General features: G+C 39.3%; 1 protein-coding gene across 2 annotated transcripts; it reads right to left on the bottom strand.

Annotated features, from left to right (window-relative positions):
- Positions 1-160: 160 nt before the first annotated feature.
- Positions 161-27,474, bottom strand: LOC145204398 (uncharacterized). 2 transcript variants are annotated; one of them, XM_080076922.1, is made up of 62 exons: positions 26,948-27,474; positions 26,375-26,545; positions 19,124-19,191; positions 17,182-17,303; positions 16,435-16,626; positions 15,874-16,152; positions 15,591-15,704; positions 14,405-15,264; positions 14,037-14,178; positions 13,881-13,934; positions 13,510-13,623; positions 13,324-13,377; positions 13,187-13,231; positions 12,872-12,925; positions 12,497-12,541; positions 12,377-12,430; positions 12,266-12,310; positions 12,071-12,124; positions 11,946-11,990; positions 11,837-11,887; positions 11,640-11,684; positions 11,102-11,155; positions 10,980-11,033; positions 10,622-10,675; positions 10,234-10,287; positions 10,108-10,161; positions 10,002-10,046; positions 9,771-9,824; positions 9,624-9,668; positions 9,502-9,555; positions 9,200-9,253; positions 9,081-9,134; positions 8,947-9,000; positions 8,779-8,832; positions 8,621-8,710; positions 8,475-8,528; positions 8,359-8,412; positions 8,144-8,197; positions 7,924-8,085; positions 7,578-7,631; positions 7,413-7,466; positions 7,131-7,238; positions 6,979-7,032; positions 6,722-6,775; positions 6,528-6,581; positions 6,352-6,405; positions 6,142-6,195; positions 6,006-6,059; positions 5,559-5,612; positions 5,423-5,476; positions 5,133-5,186; positions 4,682-4,789; positions 4,362-4,469; positions 4,053-4,106; positions 3,931-3,993; positions 3,560-3,667; positions 3,455-3,490; positions 3,021-3,158; positions 2,531-2,675; positions 1,793-2,181; positions 1,424-1,562; positions 161-1,008 (listed from the first exon to the last, which is right to left on the bottom strand). In XM_080076922.1, the coding sequence occupies exons 2-61, from the start codon at positions 26,512-26,514 to the stop codon at positions 1,431-1,433; spliced, it is 5,658 nt and encodes a 1,885-aa protein (XP_079933048.1). In that variant the 5' UTR covers positions 26,515-26,545; positions 26,948-27,474; the 3' UTR covers positions 161-1,008; positions 1,424-1,430. The 2 variants fall into 2 exon arrangements, with proteins under 2 accessions (XP_079933048.1, XP_079933049.1); XM_080076923.1 differs by having other exon boundaries at positions 17,182-17,294.

Genomic DNA, 27,474 nt, shown 5'->3' with positions numbered 1-27,474 from the left:
TGAAACAGGTAAGTTCAAAAGGCCTATGAATTTAGTTTAAGTAGCTAGCTTAATTAGCGACTATAGCTTTCGACTCAATAAAAAAACCTAAATTTCCAGTCAAATATTGGTTAGTAAAAGCAAACAATGTTATTTTTATCCTTGTGAAGACCCATAGCCCTAAAAGGCGCATATTTTATTGAGATGAAACAACGAAATCAAAACGTGAATAGAAAGCGCCAAATCACAAAAAAAGAAATCTCGATTTAAAACGTTACAAATTCGATAAAAATGCAATAAAAGTGAAACATGATTTGATGCTGAACGGCGAGAGACGAAAAATACAAGCAATAAACACAAATGATATTAAACAAGTGTAAAAATAGGCAGAAATCTGGAAAGGCACAGAAATAATGCACATAAATTTAAAGGATGAATTGGTTGGCTTATACAAAAGAAGCCCAAGAAAAGCAAGTACCGTTTTTTAAACAGCGGTGCACTGGATGCATTGCTTGGGAAATCGAGCATATGTCCAACTAATTGTGTTGGACGGCGGTTGTCTTCCAGATGTTAGTCATAAAAAGTACTAACTAGTAATAATAATGAAACTTATTAAACTAAATAAAAAGCAAGCACGAAGTTGGCTTAAATTATAATAAATTGGACATTTTACCCATATGAGCAGTTTGCAATACAGCACTAAACTAAATACGTTTTTGCGTCTTTGCCTCGCTTCATTTAAGCTACAGTACGGCAATAAAATATCCCAAACAACGGACGCTGAGGTAGAGCCACAAGAAAAGATGCTGTCTGTGTTTTTGATTATCAAAGCAAGCATTCGCCTAGAGTTGTGCAATCGAGAGAGAAACGAAAAACGACGCAAAGCGCCTAAAATAATAAGTGCTCGATAGCGCCATCTTCCGGTTGCAAAAGCGTATCGCTTCCCACCACACTCGGCGCTGTTCGCATTCCACCTTCCGTCGATCACGGGAGATTGCCCAGAAAGTATATTTCAGCGTTACAAGCTGTCTGCAAAAAGAAGTAAACATTTCGGATTTCATTTCCAGGCCTAGGTTGTACAAAAATGTTTAGCTCGAATAAGTCACGCATTTTCAAATACGCATGGTTGAACAGTTAAAGGCAGTAAATTAATCGTTTGATGTTACAAATCACCCCCCAAATACACAACACCGACGATCCGGTTAACAGCATATACCGTTTTACTGCATACCGTGTGTCAAAGTGTATCTATAGTTATGTAAGCTAATATTGCAATTTGTTGCATAAAAAAATCAAAAGTTTGCAAAAGTTGCATAAAAATTGGATGTGCTGTTAATCAGATTCAAACATAAACCCACAAAACCGGTTTTGACATAAATCACATCCAGCCCGTGAAGGTGCTTTAAAATCTTGCAGATTTAAATTAATGTAAATTTGTTCTTACATTTCTTTCATCGGAAGCAAACGTCTCCGTAATCTGTTTCAATGGTTTGTGGGAGATGACGTGGCCAATTGATTTTTGTGATTGGTAAATTCTTTGGATCTCGTGTCTTTATGCGCAGAATCAACTTCGAGTGTATGGCCTGGAAAATTCAATTAACAAAAGCTTCAAACATGCAACGGTATTGTCTAGAATCCACTCAAACTCTTTCATGTTTATATGCTTCAAGATAGCGTACCTGCGTATGTTTTACTCAACTAAGAAATTTGTTCGGAGCCTTCAGTATTAACATTTATTTCAAACAATCAGATTAATTATTTTATTTTCCTTCACATATTTTTGACCATGACGTCATATTTAAATTACACTTACGTCACAAGGTCTGACGTGGGCGGTGACGAGTACAGCCGTCTTTGGCAGGTTTCGTTTTTCACTTCTGATTTCAACATTTTTTCCAGTATAACTTAAAATCTCAACCGACCGGTTACTATTTGAAACTACGTCACGCATCACGCTCGAGTAGTTGGAGCAACCGAGCGTGACCTGCTGTTCCGCTTCGCTGCTCTGCAAATGCAGAAATTTGATCTGGGAGTCTATGGTTCCCACCCCGGGACGTCCGCGTCCAACCGGAACCGAGCGACGATCCCTGATACGCATGACTGACGATGGAAAACACGTCATAACTTGACCTTTGTTGATTTTACATTGGACTTTGACGGCGTCGTTTTTTGCACCTTGATTGGGATCTATCCAGTATTTATCTGTAATTTAAACATATTTGATCCATGAATTTGTAGAGTATTGGTTTTCTTAATTTAAGCTGGATTCGAACGAACTTTTTGACGAATGAACAAACGCTGTGATAATAACAATTAAAAATAAACTTTGAAGATTAGGTGCTAATTTAGTTTTATTTCTGGCATGATTAATAAGGTCTTTAATTCCAAACTTTTCCCAAAGTCGCAAATCGAAGCTGGCTAGTTGACTGTTGCTGCGTTGTCCATATAAGCAGTTACTTCAGTACCCTAACTATACTTAACTTGGGCCATGTATGGCCATGTGGATGTTTTCGATTGGGAATTCTAAAAATCGGTAAGACACTGTGCTTACCGTCACGTGTCAGGGTATCAGTTTGTTGATTGGTCAACCAGAGGTCACTGCAGGTCACAGCAGGACGAGCACGGCTTCCATCTTTTACTTTGAACTTGAACATATCACTGCGAATTTCACGAAATTCTTCATCGAGAATAGACTTCTATAAAGGTGAATACTTCTCAAAGAATCTCAAAGCTTTACAAAACTGTACAAGACTTGAACATGCTTTAGAACGGTAAAAAAAAATTAGCAGTAATAAACCGCTAAATGATGAGAACTATATTTTTACTCCTTGACTAACAGCGATGCATCATTTGTGACCTTAAGCATTGTACAAACGCCCTGCAATAATTAACAGCTTTGTGAATATTTGAGCTTAATTGTTCTGCTACTATTTCTCTCAACAAGCAAAATAAACGCGACTCAAATCAAGTAGTCCTAAAGCGTAAACTGTTAGTATAACAACGACTACATTTACTTCTTGGATCTGACGAAATCAACGTACCATTGATGGTCCAGGATTACGATCGACTTGTGCTACGTCATTTTGTGGCCTTTCTCTGTCCACAGTGGCAGATTTATGTGAAGATTGAGCTGGTTGAGGAACAGGGACACGAAAGTGGTTTGCAGCAATTGTTTCACCCTTAAACATTATATAGTTTATGTAATAATTGAGATAACTCGCATATACCTTTACCATTAACAATTGTTAGTGCAATAAAGAGTTTATACAAACAAATTGTTGTTGTTTTCCAATATCAGTTTTATTTGGAAATTTTAATTTTTTGTGTGTAATAAAAACATTTTGTGTAATAGAAAAAAAATGCAATGTGTTTTTATCATATTGTTCTTGTCATGTTATGTGTTAATCAAGAAAATCGTTTTGGTCGTTTAACATAAATTGCTATAAAGATTTGCAGAAGAACAAACAAAACTTACCGGTGGTCCTGGTGGTCCCGGTGGGCCTTGGTCACCCTAAGAAAGTCACAATTTTATATTTCATAGTGACTTTATAACAAACTCTGATTTAGTAATTTTACCCACCCTGACTCCTTTGGTTCCTTCAAATCCTATCTCACCCATATAACCCCTTGGCCCCAACACACCCTTCGCTCCGGTAGCTCCAGGGGGTCCATCCACCCCAGGACGGCCCTGAAAAACAATAAAATTAACCTGATGTAAATATTTTCACAGGCAGGTTGTGTAAACAATTTTTTACCTTACTAGGTATTTTGACATTAAAGTATGCAACAATAAGCCACTTGGTGTCGGTAGATGCCGTGAACTTTGCCCTCCCTTGACTCCCTGCCATTATGACGTCACACAAGGGATGTCACAGTAAGAGCAAGGTTCACGGCGTCCCAAAAAAATTATGAACGAGTTTGCCACTTTCGAGATTTTATACATCAACTTACGTCTTGGCCCCTGAAACCTTTTCGTCCTAAACCTCCGGGCAACCCCATATCACCATCTGGGCCCTAAAAATTGCAAATTTGGTTATAAACCTTCATTAAATAACACTAAGGTCAGAACTTACTGCTGGTCCTCTTTCACCCCGAAATCCTTGAAAACCAGGGTTGCCTTGAAGTCCCTAAATTGCACACATGAAGTTAAGTTAGCTTACGAATCGAGAAAAAAAAGAACACTGGCAACAGAAAGAAAAGCTAATATGTATGAGAGTTGCCTGGTATTGATAGAGACTACAGGACCTCGACTTGAGTGCATTGAGCGTTGCTCAATAGCACAACAATTACTTTAGTCATTTTAAATAAGAGAATAAAATCAATTGGTAAAATGTGTAGTAAAAACGATCCTCTGTGTAATAAAAACTGAGGTCTAAATTAACCTGTGGTCCTTTTTGGCCTTGGTCTCCATTATCGCCTCTTAATCCCATCGCACCAACAGGTCCTGTGTATCCAGTGTTACCTTTTAACCCTTTCAAGCCTTGTGGTCCCTGGAAATAAAGTATTCATTGTTTACCTACAATTATGAAAACAATAACCATCAGCTGCTTTACCTAAAATCTAACCAAAGTCCAGACTTTATGCATATTCCTTTTAAACCAGGAACTTTATAAAATCCGGACAATTGGAAGGGTACTACCTTGATCTCTAACTTATAAGAACTATTACCGCTACTTTAGCATAGCAAATTTATGTTACTCACCTTTTTACCGACTATTCCTCGCTCTCCTGGCGGTCCTGGCAAACCTATGAAGCCATCCGGACCAGGAGAGCCTGGTTCACCCGCAGGTCCCGGATCTCCAGTGTTTCCCTGTTGACACAATGCCCAGGTAAACAACACACTTTGTTTAAACAGTAAAAGTCTACAAAACCATTTGGCGGCCGTTGTGTAAGCATTTTGCACCAATTTATTCAATTATTCAGTCATTTATTTAGAGTTAAACTTGTTTTCCAATTGAACATAGAAATTCTAGTTGTAAAATCTTTTTCAAACAAATGCACACCCACGGATCGGTAAGTTACCCCTTTACTATAGGTTAGTCATAAATGCTGAAGACCTAAAGAGTTTAAAAACTACCGAACTTGTTGCAAAATCTTGACTTTTTGTAGCGTTTTAGTTATTGAGTCACAAGTTAAGTAGAAATAAACCTCACCCTTGGTCCAAGTGAACCATCTCGACCAAGAACTCCAATAGGTCCAGGCAAGCCCTTCAGAAAATATGTGTTTGTTGTCATCCAAACAAAACAAAACTAAATATCACGTGGCAGGACATAGATAATAATATTTGAACAATAACTCGACGATGTCCACATTTGAAAGTAGCTAGATGTCTATTGGTTAAAAATAAATTAGTAAAGAACGAAGGTCTTTATTCCATGTACGGTTGCTCAATTTTTATTTAATTTTCAGAAGAATAGAATCAAACTGGCAAAATCTCACATACTCTTGGTCCAGGTGCTCCAAGCTCTCCAATTTCTCCTTTATCGCCAACAAGACCCTGTAATAGATGCAGTTAGTCATAATTCACACCACAATGACAGGAAATTATTGTTTGGTTTCTCTGCAAAGAATTGACTTACTGGTGATCCAGGTCGACCTCTCGGCCCAGTTGCTCCCTTTGTGCCGTTCTTGCCCTGGAAAAAATCATCTGGTAATACACTGGCCAACACAATGCTACAATTTATTTATTGTTTCCGTATTGTTTAAAGTTGTACGGACTACCAAGCACAAGCTACAGTATAGTGGTTTTGAAAAGCTGAACATATCAGACTTATGGACAGCGTTTGACCAATTCAAGAATTTCCTCATATGGTAAGGCATGGGCAAACCCACGACTCCCAATAACACTCCAAATTTAAAATTTCTAAACAAAACTAAGGGACCGTAATGTTTGTGTACCGACAGTGCAACGCACCACTGTTAAAGGAAATATATACAACTACAACAGATGCGCTGTTTCATAACCGTCCATTTTTCGTACCGCACAGGAAAACAATTATTGTCATGAGAAAAAGTTTTGAAATTACCGTATCACCAACTTCTCCTTGCACACCAGGTTCACCCATCTTTCCTACTGGACCCTAAACAAAACAAAAGCTGTAGATCACGATAAAAACAAAACATTATGACATCATAACAACAAGTATGTCAATAGTTTATTACCTCGTCACCACGAAAACCTTGAGGTCCTTTGGTGCCAGTTGGACCAGGATGTCCCTGACAAAGTAATATAATAAGGCAATTATACAACTAATACGATCATATTTCCAATATTGTACAAACTGTTCTTTCCACAACATTTTACTTGAAAGGTTGATTTTACAAATTGTTTGTGGTAAGTTGGTTTTACTTTACGAGATTTTAAAATTATACCTCTTTTCCGGTATTTCCTGGCAATCCCCGGTCCCCAGTTAAACCTGGAAGCCCCTGTAAAAAATGCATTCAGGTCGTGTGCTGTTGGCGATGAAGAATTATCACTCATTTAGAAACCTTTTTGACACAGGAGACGATAAATTATGTTTAAAAAAGTTAAAAGCTGCCAAATTTACCGGAACGCCAACTGATCCAGGAGGCCCTCTCACTCCGTCTTCACCAGGTAGGCCCTGAAAATCATTAATGCCGACTTAATTCTAAGAAGACCGTCCATACTTTTATCACTAAATAGAGGCGCATTGTCCTTAGTATTGTCAACACGTTATGTTCTTAACAGAAGCGCACTGTTAAAGAAAAACAAACACCTTACCTGTTCACCAGGAGGACCTATGATCCCATCCTCACCAGGAGGACCCATCAGTCCCTGAAAAATAAAGCAAAACGATCGAGTGTTAATGTAGATGCGGGCTGCTAAATGTATTTGCACAAGAACTCGCAAGCTTGCCAACTTCTGTGCAATAACACATTTGTTTTAAGCCTTTTTTTGAAAAAAAACTGCACCAATCAGCCTATTGATTGTTTGTTATCTAAATGTATTCATATTGGATTGTTGTGATAATTACTTACCATGTAACCTTTGGGTCCAATCTCACCATCTAGTCCAGGTTCTCCAGGAAAACCCTAAACATAACAATAAGGCTTACAAATTATCCAACACTTTTAACGTCCATTCAAATACATTGAACACAACAAGAACAGTAACGCTATTTGTAACCTACCGGAGGTCCCCGATTTCCCCGTTGTCCCTTGTTTCCCATTACTCCACGATTTCCTTGCTCTCCGCGGTATCCGACCTTTCCTTTGGCTCCAGGTTTTCCGACGTCTCCCTTAATAACCAAACACCGACACATAACACAATTACATCTACTCCCCAAATTATCCTTCAAGCAGATGTTAGATGTAACAACCCGACACAAGTAAATTACTGATTTAGTGCAATTGTGTCGCTGTGTTTTCTTTTGCCAAGCGAAATAAACTCAACTCAATCCGCACAGACTTACTTTTTGTCCTTTAGGGCCCTTTTCTCCAGGTTTTCCCGTTTTTCCATGTTGTCCCTGAAATTTATTGCCAAAAACTGTTAGTTTGGATGGCGCCTTTAACGTACCTTTTCAATGTGGAAAGGACTAACTTAAATACAAGATCAAACACACCACAGCGTAACATACCTGAAATCCCTGTGTGCCTTGCATACCGATCGTACCTTGTAGTCCTAAATCTCCCTGCAACCGCAATCAATGTTGGAAAATAAGAGAGTAATCTTACGAGCAAAAATTTAGCCCAACATTGTACGTTAGTCTTATCCAGTGTCTATGAACATTAAAACTCGTTCGTTGCACATGTCGTAAATGCTAAAGCTTTATATGTTAGGTAAAGTTTGCGTATAACTTGCAGCAAAATCTAGGCAAATTTAGATAAAATTACAGATTTAATGTATTTATCAAACTTTGCTTTAGAATAGGCTGGAGAATGGACAAACTTTTAATACATGTGTAAAAATAATTGCATACTAACCATGTCCCCTTGCTTTCCTTTCATTCCTACTAAGCCTTTATCCCCAGCTTCACCTTTCCTTCCGTATGGTCCCACTGCCCCTTCCAATCCTTGAAACCCAACAATACCGCGAATTCCAGGTTTGCCTTGGAGGCCTTGTTGTCCAACCGGCCCTGTGTCACCCTGAAACGAAGATAATATTATACAACACTTATTTTGAACAAATACTGTTAACACCTACCTTTGGGCCTTGCTCGCCTCGGCTTCCGTACAATCCTTTGTGACCATAAGGTCCCTGAATAATAATAATAAAGTAATTATTCAGGCAAAGATGTGCAACAATTAAACACAGTCATTTTATACTTTGTTATACTTCAATAATTACACAAGATGGTTTTTGTTGACTGACTGACAATCAAATAAATATATTTCAAATTCTTAACAAAACCATTTTACCTGCAGACCTTGGTCACCAGGTACTCCTCTTATTCCCATTGGACCCGGTTTGCCCTTGAAATGAAGGTGGAATTTGTTTTATAACATCACATATAAGCAATGACCTCATAACTTACTTGGTCTCCCTCCAGACCCATGTCACCGTCTTCACCATTTTCCCCTTTCGTTCCCTGTGTTAAGGCAGATAACATTGCATAAGTTCCAAAACAAAGTTAAATGTCTTGCCTTGTTAAAAAACATGGCACGCCAAAAACAAATTTACCTGAGCTCCAGGATCCCCTGTGTTTCCGGGTTTTCCCCTTGCCCCTGGGGGTCCATCCTCCCCTCTTCGGCCCCTTCGTCCAAGTTCACCCTAAGTAATAAAGTAGTGCAATGTTAACATCATTGTTGCCAATACTCGGCATTCAAGGTCTATGTTACCTTTATTCCATCAGCACCTTTCGCGCCAAGCTCACCGACTGTACCCATCACTCCCTACGTCAAAGGTATATAACAGATTTAATTATAGAAGCATTGTAAATCTTTATAAAAGCTAAGAAGGGAGATCATTAACCATAAAGATCACATACACATAAAATAGTATTTTACCTTAAGCCCAGGAAGGCCTTGGACTCCTTGTACACCAGCAGAACCAACTGGACCCTAAAGTTGTTGACAAATAATTGAAATTTCACAACATCAAGCATAACATATCAATTGACAACACGCAACAAGTGACCAACCTGTTTTCCCGGCTTTCCTTGCGGTCCTCGAGGGCCTGGCATACCTGGATGTCCCTAGAAGAACAAAAAAATCAGAGAACGGATGAAACTAGCAATAAACATGTCAGTTCAAAACATACCCGTGGACCAGGTGATCCCGGCGGGCCGCGCCGACCTTTCACTCCACGCAAACCCTGTGCGAAAAATGTCAAAGAAAAAAATCAAATGCATGTTCAACCCGCAGGTAAACGTGAAACAAATCGCTACAATGTATCTAGCGTAGGTTTGTCAGGTCTAGTGATAAAGAAGAAAAAGAGAAAAGTTGTTTTATCCTAAAATATATATGTCTGAAAATCAATTATCTTCTTTATAAGATTTCATCTTACACACATAGTGACAAAGTAAGATATCAAAGGATTTTGGTTGAAAACCAAATCCATACCTCAGGTCCTTCGATTCCAGGATAACCCTTGTCACCTGAAAGACCTTCAATGCCCTGCAGGATGAAGTTATAATTAAAAATTGTCCTTAACATCAGTTATAAAGTGGTAACATTTCACTTACTTCTTGTCCAAGCGCACCAGGCTTTCCTCTGTCTCCCTTTTCTCCCTAAAACATTTTCAACGCTTTTAACGCAGTGCTTTGGTCTGATCACGGTGTTATATGTATTGCTTGTCACGATTTAATCAAATGTAATTTCCATGTACCTACCGAAACACCATCCACTCCAACAGGACCCGGTAAACCTCTTGGGCCTGCAAATCCCTTTGAAACAAAATCAATAAAACAGTTAGTGAACAGTATACTTGCTTTCTAAATAAAGGTATTAAATCTGTGTTTAAAAAGTAACAGAGATTGGAAAACACTGTTTATACATAAAATCATTTTTTGTTCGATAATATCCATTCTCTGAAACATGACGTAAAAATGATAGTGACTTACTACCAATCCTTTGCTTCCTTTCGGTCCTGTATCACCGATATCACCCTAAAACAATTAATGTCGAATTTAAACGCTCTTAAACACAACAGATAAAATAGAAGCTTACAGTTTCTCCTTTCCATCCAGGTGGACCATCAATTCCTTTCTGCCCAGTCGCACCCTAAACAAGCATTGAACCGTTCGGCATCGCAAAGCTACAATGTTCCGCATATGACATATGGAATATACTTACTTTTTCTCCGTCTGTTCCTGGGAGTCCTTTTTTGCCCTGGTGTCCAGGTAGACCCTGATAAACACAAGATTAAACTACATACATTAACAAATTTGTGCACGTAAATGCAACAGACAGTTTCGGTTTAATCTAGAATTACGCTTTTTGCATACTTAATCTCAATTTGAAGCCAAAAAAAGAACGAATTGCGATTAATCGCACATTTCTTATTACGGCATAATGTAGCCTAACATTAGTTAACAATATATTCCAGTTTATTGCACATTTCATGAAAAAAGTTGGAAAAATTAGGTAGGTTGTTAACCAGGATTATCTGTAAATGGATTTTAAAAAGTCAAAATAGAGTTAACCTCTAATTAGTAAATGGTAGAAAATCGAACGTACTCACTGGTGGGCCGGGTTTTCCAACATCACCACTTAAACCTTCGTCCCCTTCTGGTCCCTGAGAACAAAGAAACACAAGTCTCAATCTCAATGTAAAATAACTGGAAGCAGCATTGAAAGCAAACAGTACGTTAGGGTTATTAAAGACGTCAAACCGTATTGGGCCGGTCTCCCAAGCATTTCTATATGTTGAAAGCAGAGGCTAGAAAAATCTAGTCTGCAGTGGGAGTGTATATATCTTCATTTGGGGTCACATACAGCTATTTGTCATTATGATACGTCACAATACATTCTTACGCCACTTCACTGACGTCACAGTACGCTGGTAATATTTTAAAAATCGCCAAACTCTGGGCACCTACCGTTTTTCCTTGGCTACCAGGTTCACCGAATTCTCCTCGCGTGCCTTCGTCTCCCTGTAAAGAAATAACATTCAAGATACAAACCATTACGTAATCAAAATTCCATGAGAAACATCAGCTACCTGTGGCCCTTTGTATCCCCGTTCGCCTTTTGGCCCCTGAACTCCCGCTGTGCCCTGCAAACAAACGGGTTTTGAAGTCAACCAAAGTGTTTAATGTGTTCAGGTGCAATAACAAAAGACACATGAGACGTCACAACTATACTACACCATAAACAAATGACCATAAAAAATAAACAAATGGCCATAAAAATCAAAAAGGCAAAACACAAGCTTGTGGGTTTGTGATACTTTGAGGGTCAATTTTGACAAAGCAATATTGCCATATATAGATACATTTCCGTAAATCAATTAAACGACTTGCGTGGCGTGAAAGCTTGGTTGGCCGTGACTTAAAAATTCCAAACATAATACAGTTTAGTTTTAATATTTGACCTGAGAACTTTATCAACGAAGACATTATTGATTGTTACTTTTCCAAGGATAGCGAAAAACAAACGTTATGCAAAGTTGGGACAAGGCCACCTTAAAGCATTTTAGGTGAAACGCAGTTATTGGAATGCAGAGAGCGTTTTCATAATAAGCAAGACTTGAAAGTCACCTTATCACCTTTGATTCCAGGAAGTCCACGTTCTCCATTCCAGCCCTGCAAATAATGTAATTTCACTAAGATTCACGAACTGATCTTAAGCAAACAGGCTATTCCCACTACCTAATACGAAGTTTTTAAACAATTTAAACAACCGCAACCAATTAATAATTCTGATATCTTTTAAAATATGTAGAAATAAAAATTACCTTCATTTGAGGTCCAGGCGGTCCTCTTATTCCTGGTAGACCGGGGGCTCCCTATAACAAACAAGAATTTTAAACAACAAATCTCACAGAAAAAAACCCTTCCACTTACCGGTTCACCTGGCAATCCTGGAGGTCCAACACTTCCTATAGGACCCTGAATTTAACCAATTAAAACAACATGTCAAAATTATAAAGTCGAATTTTATTACTTTTTTGTATTCAAATAAGACTTACCGGATTTCCGTCACTTCCTGGACTTCCATGGACACCAGGATCCCCGCTTATGCCCTAAAATGAAAAGTTCTTATCATAAATGTGGTCAAATACATCAGACAACAGCACAAACTTAAGACACGGAATCAAGCATTGTAAAGGTTGACAATACAGTTGAAAATTTATGATTTCTGGGGTAATTAAATAAACTCTTACCGGATACCCAATCTTTCCAGGCTCTCCACGATCGCCCATTAATCCCTGAAATAAAAATCACTTTCAGTACTTTTACTTACGTTGCAGAGCAGTTTTATTCACATGTCTTACCATTGGTCCAACGTATCCCATTTCGCCAGTGGCACCCGGTAAACCTTTGCTCCCCTAAAATAAAATAAATAATTGCAAGATATGGACACACAAGGTTATGTTTATAGCAATTACTCTTACATCTATTCCTCTTAATCCGCGTCTTCCAGGACGACCTCGTGGACCCTGAAGAAAAAAAGGTAAATTTACGTTGTAACATACACTGGTGTTTATACTTCTATTTTGAGTATCAAGTTGGATTAAGCTGTACAATAGGGATACGCGAATCACAAGCCTTGTTTCATTCGATTTCACAAAATATGCCTTTAAACAAGGGTTTTAAAACTTTTGCTGAGTTACCCATTAGCATGTTGTTTTGGAACTATCGTTTTAAACCGAAACCTTATATTTGTGTGATTATTTATAGGTGTACAGCAATCGTAGTACGTGAAGTACTTGTAGGCAGGGGCGTTAACAATTTACATATGTCAGACATCGCCTAAATATATACTGCACCTGCCTGCCGGAAACACCGTCTTCTCCGGGTGGTCCCACTAATCCAGGTAAACCCTACAAGTAATAGTTATTTTTTACTACAGGCATTGATGGTGATGTAAAAGTAAACTGTAGCTTATGACTCGTCCGTACGAGCTAACAAATGCTCTGCTCTAGTTATTACATCTGCTCGCTTTGTTTCGCAAAATAAAATAAAAGTCAGATTATACGTCAAACAAGCTAATAATAAAAAAATATGTCTATTAGACTTGAAAGTTTTGTTACAATATTATACTTTCAACAAGCAACAACGAAACACATGAAACGTTAACTCACCACCAAACCAGGAGGCCCGGGCCAGCCAGGCATTCCTTCATCTCCCTAAACAAAAATGTAGACACTCATTGACATAACTCAGGCTCCAAAGACCACTTTTTTGTTATATTTCTTCACTTATTTGTAAAACTTCTTACCTTAACACCATTTTCTCCTGGTTCACCATCTGCACCAGGTTCCCCGATATGACCCTGCGAATGTTTAGGCAATGAAATGTTTTTTGTGTGATAGCTACACAAGGAAACTTAGCGTTTTGATACTTAATTAACAGTAACATTAAGAGACAGTAGGTGTATTATCATGTCTTTCGGAAATTACGTTACCTTTATTCCTTTGGGTCCATGTGGTCCAATCATTGTTATAGCCTGGTCACCATCGGGTCCACGAGGGCCAGGCGGACCAGGAGTACCAGTTCGACCTTGGTAGCCTTTAGGACCCTACACACACAAAAAAAGAAACCATGGTTACACAAAAAATTAGGTTTATTTCATTTTTTGAGAACTGGTCGACAATAAAAACACAACCTGATGACTTGCATTTTCATGCAGTGGTCTTTGGTATTACGATTTATTTCGTTAATAGCAACTTCGACTTGCCAAGGGTTACTTGCGATTAATCGAAGTTTTATCTTAACTAATCACAAGCTACAGTTTAGGATTCAGTGTACTTATAATTAGAGTTACCATCAACCTACCATTAAACCATCTTCCCCATTCAGTCCAGGGTAGCCAGGAGGACCGGGTGCACCCTGAAACAACACAAATTTTAAATAGTTTCATAAAAACGCAATACCACACCAAACAGAACAGAAACAGGAAAATACAATGCAAAATATGAAGGTATTTCTTACCGGTGGTCCGCGGTCACCTGGGGGTCCCAACACAGAACACGTGTATAAGTCATCTGTGCGGTTTAGTGGACAGACCCTCATATCTATTGAACTACCGTTGATGAGGCCTAAAAGCTGCTGGTCGGTAAGAAACACATGGACCCTGTCAAGGAGGTTTGGTTATCACTAATGCTTGCAAAATCTAATAGCTGTAGAACTTCACTATTGCCAGCAAAACAAATCTCTAATACATACGAAGTCCCTAATGTAAACAGATTGTGCAGCATATCTCTTTGAAATTAATTTGTTGCGACTATTGTACTTAAGAGGCGCGTTGTTTTCTCACAAAAAATTTAAGTACGCTGATCTCCCACAAAAGAAACGCTTACTTTAAGATCTCCTGTTTAGGTTGCGGTATTGATACTGATGAATTGCGCTGCTCCGCTGTAGTGACGTCATTCATCGGGGACGTCACCATCGATGACGTCACACTTTCTTTTGTCAAAGCCGCGTCATCGGCAGAACGTGACGTCCTCAAAAGAATGGGGGTAACAGTTTGATGTGCATTGTCTACATGGACTTCTATCGTGCCATTTCGGTGGGTCATGTCTGGCAATGACGTAACAGACTCCTTAGAGTCACGTGACGTTGCATAGGGTCGAGAAGTTTCATCACTAGTTGGCGCCGTGGCCGATTTTTCTAATTTGGACAGTGGTTGTAAAGTCGAGATGTTCAGGTAAATTTCGTTCGGTGGAATGCTGATTTGATTCGATGTTGGCACAGGTGTTTGTGACGTCACAGTTCGCGGCCGGTAACCATTGGCAACGCGCGAAGCCACGAAGTCGGTTCGTGCTGCTTCAGCGCGCCAAAGGACCTTGCGGAGGAACGTACGAGTGGTTCCGATTGAAGAGGTATCTGTTGCGCTTGAGGTGATTGGTCGATTTGAACGCGTGGCGTATGCTGATTGGCTGGGATATGCTGAAGTGGGCAGGGGCGCCACCCCTCGGTTGGCACTGATCTGTGTTTTGTCGCTAGTTGGCGCCAAGGTGCTGTAAGCGTCTGTTATTGCGGGATTGTTGGTGACAGCAGCGTCTGTGGAGAGTGGCACCGCACTGGCGTCTTGCGGCAGAGCAGGCGCCATCAGATCGGTGCTGTTTCGCTTCAAGTTAATCGGAGATGAGGTGGTTTCTCGCTTGAAAGATTCTGTTGCTGAGTTTTTCTTTTGCTTCTGGCGATTTTCAAGCATCTCCTTCACAAAAATCGCAATTAACCAAATGTTAAAGTCACGTGTTTTGTACTTACCTAACACACGATTCCTGAAGCATGCAAATCGTGTTTAAAAGAGTTTAAAAAAAATATTAAGAACAGAAATGGGTGTTACAATAATTAACAGGAAATGTTGTTTTGTCAAATGCTGAGCTCATTACTCGAAAAAACATGAAAATGTAAACCAAATATATTTCTTTATGATTGAAGTGAAGACGACTTTGATTTATTTTAAACACATCGAAATGAATTCTCGCACTTTTGTTATAATGCTTATGGTGATGTGACAACGGATGCAATGCAACTTACTTGATGTGATGAATCTCCTGGTAAATCGGGATAAGAGCAAGTTTTCCACGTGTGTGCGCAAAAATCCTGCGCATCAGCTTCTCCGCGTCGCGCTCTTAACTCACATAGAATGCCCTGAAACAGAACAAACATGATTTCAATTACCTTTTGCACAGTGATATATCACTGATAATAGCACGAGCATTTTGCGAAATGTTTTACAAAAAACATGTCGTTCTTTTCCACTGTAAGGGATGTATTGCGCCTAAGCCTTTGTAAATATAATTGTAGATCCAAAATGTACCTCAAACGAACGGCTTTTCTTTCGGGGCTTCCCCAAAACAAGATACGTCACCCCTGGCTTGATCACGTGACGCAGACGGAGCGCGGAAAAGCGTCGAACCGTGACAGGTGAGCTGCAGGAAGAGATGAGAGCAACGAATCCGTCGGACAGAACCAAGACAAGTCTGACTGGATCGGTGATTCCCCTCACGCTGGAAGGGTCAACCGGGTTCGATGGATTTGAAAGCCGAAATTTACGCCGCCGTTTGCGGGACTTGATTATAAGGTACTTTGAAGAAATCTGCAGAGCAACAAAAATGTAATTACTGTTACAAATAGTTAGATCACGTTTTTGGAAATATTAAATTTTATGATCAGAAATTTAAAGTTGTTTTGTTTTCAAACCTAAACCTATAAAGTTGTATTTTTCAGCATAATAAGTTTCTTTCAAAAATAAGTGGTCTAAGCCTAAGGAATTTCAATGAGCAACAAAAAACTGTCAACAAAATCAAAATATTGCCCAATAATTAGTTAGAAATCAGCATCTATTCGTTATTTTGTTTGCGCAGTTTAAGGAAATTACCTGAACTGCAAACTGCATTCGTTTTCGCCTGTCTAGAATCGATAGTAAGTAGACAGGCTTCCTTCGTTCTCTGAGAGCTTTATATGATAAATACAAGGTTAGGGTCTGGGCTTTGTCCGGTCTGACACCTCCTGATGCCGCCACGTCGCCTCCAAAACTAAACTCGTCGGGGTCGAGCACTTGCGAGATGGGCTGAAATACGTAAAAGCAAAAGCATTTTAATTGGTAAAATTCGTTTTGTTTGTGCGTATCTGGGGAATACGATGTTACGTTTACAACACCCGCTGCAAAAATAAATTGTTACATGTCAAATTTCAAATAAATGACGTTTTCTACAAAAAAAACATTAAAAGTTTCAAATTGTAAAAGTTTCTCGACATTTTGCTCGGTTTAAACTTTATTGGTTTCTTTATAGCAGAACGAGATGTTTTAGTGTGGAGTATCCACCAGCAAAAAGCTTATTTTTCAAACTAACGGGTCGTTTTTCTATTGATCTTCACAAAATACTAATTTTGTTCAACTGAACTTATGTTCCAAGACAAGAGTTTTATGTTTGCTTTTTATTTTTGATCTTAATGTCTCAAAAAAATGCTGTCACCCACCGAGACAAAATGCCGAGGTGACACTTGGCAAAACATCAAATAAAGTTTATGGTTTGTTAGATATAATATGTCGTCCTGTGATGATATATTTTGTCGGTCGTTTTGAAACTGACACCAAACAGGGATTACATCATATAACACTTACCCTTATCAGGTTACGGAAGCCTGGAGGGAGGAAAACAGATTGATTGACCGAATATGCGCTGCGCTGGAAGAACTGCAAAGGTGACAACTGAAGACGTTGAATGATGTCTGAATCTGTGAACACTTTAATGTTCATGTTACGATTTAGTCATATATAATTTAGTCATATAGTTTGTAGTTTTGCACAAAAAATATTTAAGAAATCTGTATTTCGGCTGAAACTTTGCAATTACATAATAGATCATAAAACATTCGAAAATAATCAGACCCAATATATTTCAGACACAATGCAAACACGAACGAATCGACCAAAACAAATCACTATTTCATTAAACATGTTTGAAACAGTCTATAGCAAACACGTGACAAACCTTTTTAATTTCAAGTTGCAAAGCCATTAAACAGATCATTTTTTTCACCACTTACGTTATAAACTTAACTCAAACCGACTCTGTCTATCCCGACTATTGAATTGGGCTGACTAAATTCTGCATCACGCTCAGCGATATATATATAACGATTCCAGTGAGTTCGCAACTTGGCTCCACTTTTAGCATAGGGTGTATATACCGCAAAAAGTCTGCATATCGTCAGGAGGTTGGATCCAGAAACTTCCAATACTGGGCCAGGCCGAGAAATGCATGACGTCATTATCGGCGAGGTACTATTCCACATGCGGGTGAGGTTTAATGGGAAACAGTTCAAAACTTTGTACTTTTTGCATTCAATCCTTACATCATACTAAATTAAAATTAAACTAGGAATAAATCATACATTTTTAATTCCTGTTACGACTGGTAACAGTCACTTTGACAACCAGATCGGTACGATAACTGTTAAATTTAAGATACAAGCTATGTCTATTTAAACAAATTTTTATAACTTATTGGTCCAAACTCTAAAGGTTCTACTGTCAGGCTTTTAAAGAATGTGACTTATGACGTTCGTGTATTTTTTCGAAACTTGTTCACAATAATTTAATTATGCCAAAAGGATGGCAGCAGTTCTTTTGCTTTTTATATGTATCTGTGTATGCGGGTGGCTGGTGACCTCCTTAGTTATTTCGTCGTTTGCCGGTTGCCTGCTCAATTTACAACACCTACACGACTTATATATATATATGCAATTGTAAAAAATATGACGTGGTATAAAAGAACTATATGCAAGTTTAACAACGAATTATTGGATGTAGTATCCTAACTTAGGTTTTAAAACGTTTATGGGTTTTGAACATCGTTCCAAAAGCACATCAGATTTTCTAGGTAAACGAACACCCCAGTAAATAACAACATCAGAATAAACAGTTTTCAGTCCCAACTTGTTTCTAAACTAAACAATTCCTTGTAAAGCGTGACTCAACTAATTATCCTGATGTACTCATTTGAGAGAATCGCAGCCGGTTTCCTACACAGTTCAAACTAGCACAGTTTAAATATGCCAACGGCATTCCTAGATCTGAATTTGGCCTGTTCTGTTTACAATCTCAAGGTATACAAGTTGTTCCTTAAACGCTTGGTAGCAATGCACAATTAGCAGGTCTATGACATGACATGTAACGCAACTGCGCATTCGCGCCACCCAGCAGATATAAATAACAAAACTTAAGGCCGCAAGACGACGCTCGCAAGTAGAAAGTCAAAACGCGGCGCAGGTTTTATTCTATAAAACTCTTATATTCAATCTCTTTGCTATTAGGGTTTTAACCATGTTTGTTTAACCAAAAAATGTTAATTTTAACCAATCACAACACACACTTTTACACTATGACGACACAAAAGAATTAAAATGCCAAAAAAACATCTAATGAGAGCATGGTGCATTACATTGTTTTTACTATATACACGTTCTGCGTCATGATTTTTATCAAGCTAAAGTTCAAGTTCATATCTATAGTGTTACCAAGCAACAACAGCAAAACAATGTTGTTATAAAACGTAACTTGCCTTGGGATGATGAAAAGGTGGTTGGCGATGACGATGCAAATCCAAACACGAACAGAAAGATAAGGATTCTAAAAAACAAAAGTAACAGCATTTGTTTTCCAAGTAAAACGTTTTGCTAAAATCAAATTATATTTTAATTGAATCCACTTCATGCAATAGTTACGCATATGCTTATCCGCCTAGTAGTTTATTGCGTTTTATGGGCCCTTTTTATCGGTCAAACTACAATTCACCATCGAGTGAAAGTAAGATTTAACAAAATGTAAAAATACACAAACAGGTAGATGAAAGATACAGTACAAGTATAAACAATCCTCCAAGTTTTAACCAAGAACGATAAAAGTGATCGATACTGTTAATGCCCTAGAATTGTAGTTGCCAAACTTTTTTTTGACGCGACCCAACTAAACTTTATATTTTTAGATTTTTGAGACCCATCAGCTCAATATGCCTATAATAAGCCTAAAAGTATGCTATACTAGCCTACAAGCTAATTTGGTTGCATTTTTGCAAACAGGGAAACGTTTCAAAATGATAGTTTTTAAGAAAAAATCCTGTGTAAATTTCAACCAAAAAGTTTCGTATATTTCACTTAACATTCCTATTGACTCAAATCTATCCATCACTTCATTAAGTTTTTAAATCTGGCGAAAATAAGACCTTTAGCCAATATTCAACTGCCACGCAGGAAGACATGTAAGGTGCAACTTGACCGGTTAAGTGCAAATAGGAAGGTCATCGAACCAGCTGACACGCATTCATGTTTACATGATTACACGGGATCAGACGAGATTTAAACGCATCAGGTGCCGTACGATTGCTCATATCTTCATTACAAAGTTACAAATTCGATCTGAAGCCACTTAGAGCGACGGACATAAATGTTGAATCAAATTGCGTAGCGCTTGCCGGAGGCGGTGACTGTAACAAAAATTGTTTCCTCATATGCGAATTCTTAGCTAATTTCCGTTACACACAAAGAGTATTAACTGTAGACAAACGTTACACAGTACACTTTGTGAAACCTGCACGATTCGGGCATCAAATGAGAAAAACCAATATCTTTCAAATAGTGCAATAGATAACAAGTATTAATATAATACGCAGCAGCAAATTATGTATTTTGTGACATCTGATCTGCCAAGCCAAAACTTGTTTAGGATCTAACATCAGACGCCTTTAAAGCACGTTGGGACATCGAAGAAACGTTTAAACACGCGTGCCATCAAACATACATCATCTAAGGATAAGATGTGATCAATTGAATAAACTGATACATTCGACTCAATTTACCTTCCCCACTTCATTTCTTATTATTTCTCCTTTCAATCCTTCAACTCAAAAATGAATTTAGCATCAAGGTATTTTAGCTGTCGAAACTGCTGTAACCACCGAATTGGCGCGTGTCAACTCATGGTTTATGCAATAAAAGATCACTTCTTGACACGACACCAACATGGCAATTGCGAAAATGAGGTAGTGCAATACGGAAACCTTTGATAGCAGGCGCTCGAAAGTTACATCGCCATTTGTGGGCCTTCGTCATCTAATCCTCATGACCAGATAGCGAATCATGGAGCTTTTCCGCTCCTGTTCTGCGATGCATTCTTGCTGACAGACATGTGGTGCCCGGGACAGCCAAGGACTTCCTCAATGAGTTATCGGTGACTCGAGGATTGAACTTTGCTGTCTTGGGTCAAATTTTACATTCAATGGGCGAAATATGGAATTGAAAAGACTCCCTGATAGAGTTGATATGAAAGGAAACGTCGCCAAGAGCCGGGGACTTTTGCAAAGGTCAATGGGTAAACTCTGAGGCATATGATGGTAGATTGATCAAACGCACACGTTGGATGTACAAGCGTAGAAATGCAAATGCGGATTTAGACATGTGAAGGTTTAAGAGGTGTTAGCACGTTTTGTCCCATATGACCTTATGATCCGACTAACGTTCCAAGACAAACTTATTCCCTGTAAATGGGTCATTGTAAGCAATCAGGCGCAACCAACCCAGGCCGCCTTGGCAAAAACGGCGAGCTCTTACAAGCGTAACTCTTGCTGTTCCCAGACCACATCAAGCCAAGCCAATCAGCGACAGTTGAAAGTGCGTTAAGGGGGCAGCACTGCATAGCGACAGACGCAGTTGTGTGGCAAGGTCGGGTTACCAGTGGCAGGCGGGTTATCATAGCGCTTCCCACGCTGCCAACTGAGCGCGAGGTAGCTACTGGCTAAGTTCTGACAAGAACAAGAGCTGGCTTTGTTATACAGCTGCTCCTGCAGTTTTATGCACTACAGGTGCATGTAACCTTGGGTCCAGCTACCAAGGGCGGTTTGTGTTAACGCAACCAAGAACTTTGAAGTTGTTGGAGTTTGGTTTGCTGTTAAGTCTCAAGAAAGCGCTAATGTCGCCTATTAAAGGTCCACAAGCGTCCTGACGGGAATCGTAGAATACACAATAGATATGAAAAGCGAAAATAAAATGTCTAAGGGGAACGGAAGAAGTAGTAGAGTGCATCAATGCATTTTGAACACAAAACAGGCAAAATCAATCTTTGGTGTCCAGAATACATTACCAGTGAAAATAACGATAAAACAAATCAATAATAAGATCTGCAGCACTTGCTTTGCTTTGTACAAATTTAAAGTTGGCTTAAAGTTAACGCAATAAAACATTTTTAAAAATGGGAATTCACATTCGCAACCCATAAACGTTTTTCACCAGATGACATCACATTTGGTGTCACTGTTACATGATACAAACGTTGCAAGACTGGGACGCAACTGCGCACGTGCACGGGCCGCCACCCAAGCCAGCAAACGGAAACGAACTGTTATCGCGGTTCAGAACACAACAAAAGCCAGCATTGTCCTGTCAAGGGCTTCAAAACTGGGTGTCACTTCCAACAAGGAACAGATGTTCTGAGAGTTGCCAAGCCCTAATCTTAAGGCGACGACCTCCTATTTTGTAAAACAACAGTTACGACAATGTGCACAGTGTTGTTGCAGATGCATTTTCACGCCTGAATACCCGCGTCAAAGCTCGTTATGTTGTCGGCAACATTTCTATGGCGTCATAATGGATCAAAATTGACCACGTTCAAATGTATTTTGCCTATTGTTTGCCTTAAAACGTGTCAACGATAAAGGTAGAGTGGATGTTTGAGGTTAAAAGTAATAAACCAATCATAACCCAAAACAAATTTTCAAGATAGCTTAGAGAATAAATGGGTTATTTATTGAGCATATTTTTTAACATTTACGGTTACGGGTCGAGCTACAGAAATTGCTAAATTTATAAGCAACGAGATCGTAAGGTAACACAGCTTAAAAATGCGTATTAAATGTGTAAAAATCTATTCCGCTAAAAATGACGTACTCTGGGAAAAAGGTGTGAACTTTAACTTCTGGCATTGGCTACCATCGTGTTGAAATAAACACTAAAAACATGTTGCGTTCAGGTATATTGTTTCACCATTATAGTCAGGAGAATATATTTAGAATGTTCGGTTATGTCCAGTATGATGTGAAATCAGACCGCACAAAAGTTCAAATTTTACACAAGGGCATCCCTAACACGTTCCCAGTCCCTCTATTTCCGTCCTACAAATTGGTATTGACGACGTCATGGTACTCCAGAGAGGGAGAGATATCTCTTACACTGCAAACATTCATCAAGAGGCAGTTTATACAACTCCGTGACCGAGCTATCGTTTTGTGTGCAAGAAGATATTACGAGCACTCGAGGTGCAAAGAAACGAGACGACATGATATTAGAATCTCAACCTACGACATCAAATCTAGGCACCGGACTTTTGGGTTGTTTGGTTATTTTTGGCAATCGAGGCATTCGAAAGCCAGGTCGAATTTCGTTGCATCGTTGTTAGGTCACAATTGCCAGGGCACGCTTTCTTCACGTGTGAACTGACTTCGAGTGGTGCGGGTTGGGAACGAACGCCCCCGCTGATATATGACACAAGAGGCCTTGCATCAACATCGGTTGCAAAAGTTTGGTGGTTGTGGTGTTCACTTGGTAAGTACGTAACGTTTTTACGCAATATGTAAATTCTATTGACATCGAAGACGAAGTATCACCAACGTCAGATAAACTTGTAACCCATCAAGCACAATGGAAAAATCGTTTTGCCAACCAATATTAGTAAGTTTTGGTCACCAATTCCATCTGTTTGCAATCAGTTCCCAATATGTTTCCAATATAAACCACAAACCGGCAAAAAACAAAACACTTGTCTGTGACAGGGTGCTCAAATTGAAAACTAAAATAAACTAAGGTTTAAAAGTTTTTTACAGGTCACTAAGGCGACCCCACAAACCGACCAATCCATCTTCGATCTTTCGAGAAAACTTAAGCTTAAGAACGGGGCAAATGCCTTACTTTCACCAAACAACTAATTTCAATCTGTACATAAAGGTTAGGCTGGCTCAATTCCAGGTTGTCGCTGAAGACGTTCACCTCGTACAAGCGGTATTAGCGGGTTAATCTGGGCAAGCTTAAAAGATAAACCACAACGGTGGGTCTGCAAGTTTTGGAATTCTTGCGTAGCGTTGATTGATAATATTGAATGATGTTGATAGTATTGATCGGTAAGAAATACTGACCAAGTTATTTCTATGTCATATATTTCCGATTTCCATACCAATAGTTATTCATTGGGGGACCACTTGCGCCCGCACAAGTTACTTTAACATCTCATGGTGATGATAAAAGTTGAGTTACAAAGTTAATATGACTATGTGGTACACTAATTTAATGCAAACTTGTTAATAATTAGGTTACTTTTAAGACCGTGTTTGTGTACTTGTTACTTTAGCTGCAAAATTACCAGGCTAAGAAAACAATGCGGACAGTAACAGCTTTGCAAAGCAAGAAAAGTGCAAGCTAATATGAAAACTGTCTCGAACACACAATATAGAACCTGTTTTCTCAAATTTCTTCATTTCCACCCCATTACACAACTAATGTATTTCAGTTCACCGCAGTTCACCTGTTTACTTTCAATTAACTTTGTGTTTCGAAAAATAATCACACATGTCAAATAAAGAGAAAACACAAAACCTAATGCAATTTCTAAGATCCTAAATGCAGGTTGCCCTTTTATATTTTTATTTTTTCCCCGATTTTTAAGAGTTTGCGGCTAACGTACGTAAGTGTAAAATTGTGTGTTAAAATGATAAAAGAAAGTCTTGCGATGCATATGTCAAAGAAATTGAAACTACCTGCCGGAACAAAAGTACTAAATATTGTTCAACAATTTCACTGCAAAATGCACTGATAAAATGCGTGAAACCAGAAAATTCGATAACAGTCAAAATTTCTGGAAACGTTACGTCATCGGAACAGACATCACATAGCGGAACCCAAAACCAACCAAGCAACAACGTCATTGGCCTTGTGTTGTTATGAAACGGTAAAGAGCAGAACGCGTAACCATATATTCGCTCTAATAGCTGGCGCATCGTAGCGACCACAGTTGCAGCTGCAATATGAGACCCAATCTCTACGCTTCACGTGGTTTCAGCACAACGCTTCGTTGACGTTGCCACCGGCAAATTACACGCTCCATTGCGGTTTCGTCACCGCTTACGTCACTTTCTATTGAGGGACGATGACGCCGGTGGCGCTTTATCGCCCCTAGCGGAGAATTTATGCCCCGGTTTTGCTCTTAAGATTCTTATCAGCTCCACCAGAGCTAAGTTAACCTCAGAGACGGAATTGTTTATTTCAGGTTCTCCTTTGACCCCGTAATCTGACTCATTTTTTCGCTACTCGTTGGTTTGTTATGGCTGCCGTGGAGAGAAAATGTCGCCGGGAGCGGATGTTTTTTATTGTAACATTACTTTGTGCGAATCTGAAACCTCGGCATTCGCGCAACCAGGCAAATTTTGCGGAAACAGTAATACACAACCGGGAAAGGTTTAGTAAATATGTCAGTTTGATCTTTAAGTTCTTCTCAGTCAACTCCTTTGTGTTTATAACCGGGTACCATACTTAATAGGCAACGAAGTTTGCCAAGAACAAGATGCAGTTCGTAACAAGTTTAATGCCTATGGGCAATTTATACTGCTCCTACCGCAGGCGCATCTAAATTTAACCCGCTAAGTTGTATTTGTGTATTCGGTTTATTTACGAAACCGGGCCATTTGGATTTTTAAAAATGTGCTAAAGTTTGGGAATAATCTGAAACCATCATATAGCGTTTCGGTGGGTTACTTGTGCATGCAAGGTTTATGGTCTCAAATAAGTTTCAAAACAAAAAACCCAAGTTTCAATTTAGTTTTCCATAAAATGATTGTAACCTAATAGTGAGTACATTGGTCTGGGACTAGAAGTAAATATAACTGGAACAGTGATAAACCCAAGTGTGACGCGAAAAAAGGCAAAGCAAGGATTTCGGATTTCTTCTACAGATTACGGTTTTGGCATCAACCAGTTTTTACCACTAATACTTTGACCTGATACGAGCACACGCGGGTGCGACCGGTTTGCCTTAAACCACGTGCCACGAATGTAGCCATGCGTGACGCTGCTGCAACTCTGAGCGGATTTAAACACGAACTGCATCATCAGCCGCTCGGCCGAGCAGAATCGTTTAATAGGCATTACCGCATTAACCAAAGCGTATGGCTCAAGCTTTGTCTAAAACGAGCTGTTCCGTGTAAGAACGGGCTCGTTTTTTTCAATTTAATTGGACCAAAAACTAACCTGATGCAGTCTTGACTTAAATTCTAAGACTTTTCAAAATATACTAGGAAGTCAAAAATATGTCAGTTTTAATAAACTGGTTTCGTAGTCACATTTTTTTCACGGGGTTCGAACCCAGGACACTCCCGGGGACGAATCCCGATCAAGGTTTTTTATGTCTGTATGTGGGTCAGGCGCGCCAGACCATTCGGCCAGGTTCCTGCCCCTCGTAGTCACATTCAATGCTTGGTGACCGGCTGATTCGGTATGGCGCCTTCAATGAGGGTCGCGTACCGTGTCTTACATATGAATGTGCCGCGATCGCTGGTCTGCATAGACGCTACAGGGCTGATCCAAGTTATGAATTGATGTTGATCTTAACTAGGCTCTTAGTGTGGCATTTCATAAGATAAAGAAAACCTTAAAAATGATTTTGTGTACTTACGGACACAACCAAAGTATTACAACCCCTATGTTGTCCGTACACCACAGTTTGAGAAACACTATTTTAAACGAAACAGAAACAACACAAGCCTAAACATGTGGCTTACCTCAGAACAGTATGTGACGTTATACAGGACACTAGGTGGAGCGCCGGGTTTCGGAGATCGGAAATGACGTGGTGTTGATGACGTATAAGATTCGTGATTCGGTGTGGATGAAGGATGTAGAAGATGCGGGAGGAGAGCATTGGTGGATTGTCAGGAAACGACTCCACTCACCTACAACGCAGAGAAGTAAAGAATCTGTTTCAGGTCCTAATTTATATCGATCATTTTGACAACTTGAAGTCCCAAAATACTTTTTTGGATCCTTCACCTTTCACCCTGTTGTAGTTAAAAAAACGTTCAATGTTCCACAGAGAATCTGGGTGTATGGCCGTCAGAAAGACGATCGATGATTGTTACATTTATCGTACAAACACAAACGTCAACAACTTACGATGACAAAACTATGTAACAAGTCGTTTTTTATAGTTTGTGCTAAATGTTTGACAAAGATAACCTATTAAAAGTCCCAGCTTTTCTCTTGTAAAAACATATTCTTGTATTGTTTTTTTGCTTATGATTTGCCGGAAACATGCAGTAAAAAAACTCGCCAAACAACATGAGGAACTTCCTTACCTGCTTATTTCCTCTACCTGCAGATTCGCCCGTTTGTCACAAAAATGCAGTCGGTCTTTATGTTCTTCAAGTGTCGATAAATCACCAAGAAGCCGCAGCAAAGCGCAACACATAATCGTTGCGACCAAGTTTCGTCAAATCTTTATCCAACTTTTCAACAAAAGTTTTGATTTCCACAAGTTTGATGACACAGTCAGGATAATAATCAGCAGTCAACTTCACTTCATCTTAAGCTCTTGTTGCCCTTGTCCGAACGCCCAAAATGATTATAGCCAGGTGGTAATACGAGTCAGTGGCAGTGACAACGGATTTGCTATGGAAGCGCAATGCCGTCAAAAGCAACGCACGTTGATAGAGGAGAGCTTCCCACGACCAAGATGACTTGGTTTCATCCAAGCGTGCACTCAGTGCGCACCTTGATTCGATCAGCCTCAAAATTTTGCAAGGATTCTATTTGAATGCCTACCGCTACCCGCTTAGCTTCTATGTAGGACATGGGGTTAATATGCTGAAAACAGGTAAAGTAG

This window comes from Phallusia mammillata, chromosome 8 (assembly GCF_965637545.1).
Source record: "Phallusia mammillata chromosome 8, kaPhaMamm4.hap1.1, whole genome shotgun sequence".
Taxonomy (NCBI): domain Eukaryota; kingdom Metazoa; phylum Chordata; class Ascidiacea; order Phlebobranchia; family Ascidiidae; genus Phallusia; species Phallusia mammillata.
Note: the sequence above shows the minus strand (reverse complement) of the source record. Positions and strands in the feature narration are given on the sequence as shown.

Coding starts and splice junctions, on each gene's coding strand:
- LOC145204398 (XM_080076922.1), bottom strand. CDS start 26,514: ATGCTCTCCTCCCGCATCTTCTACATCCTTCATCCACACCGAATCACG. Junction 10,288..10,621: donor TTGGAAAACCCGGCCCACCA/GTGAGTACGTTC, acceptor TGTGTTTATCAG/GGTCTACCTGGACACCAGGG. Junction 1,563..1,792: donor CCCACGTCAGACCTTGTGAC/GTAAGTGTAATT, acceptor TGAATTTTCCAG/GCCATACACTCGAAGTTGAT.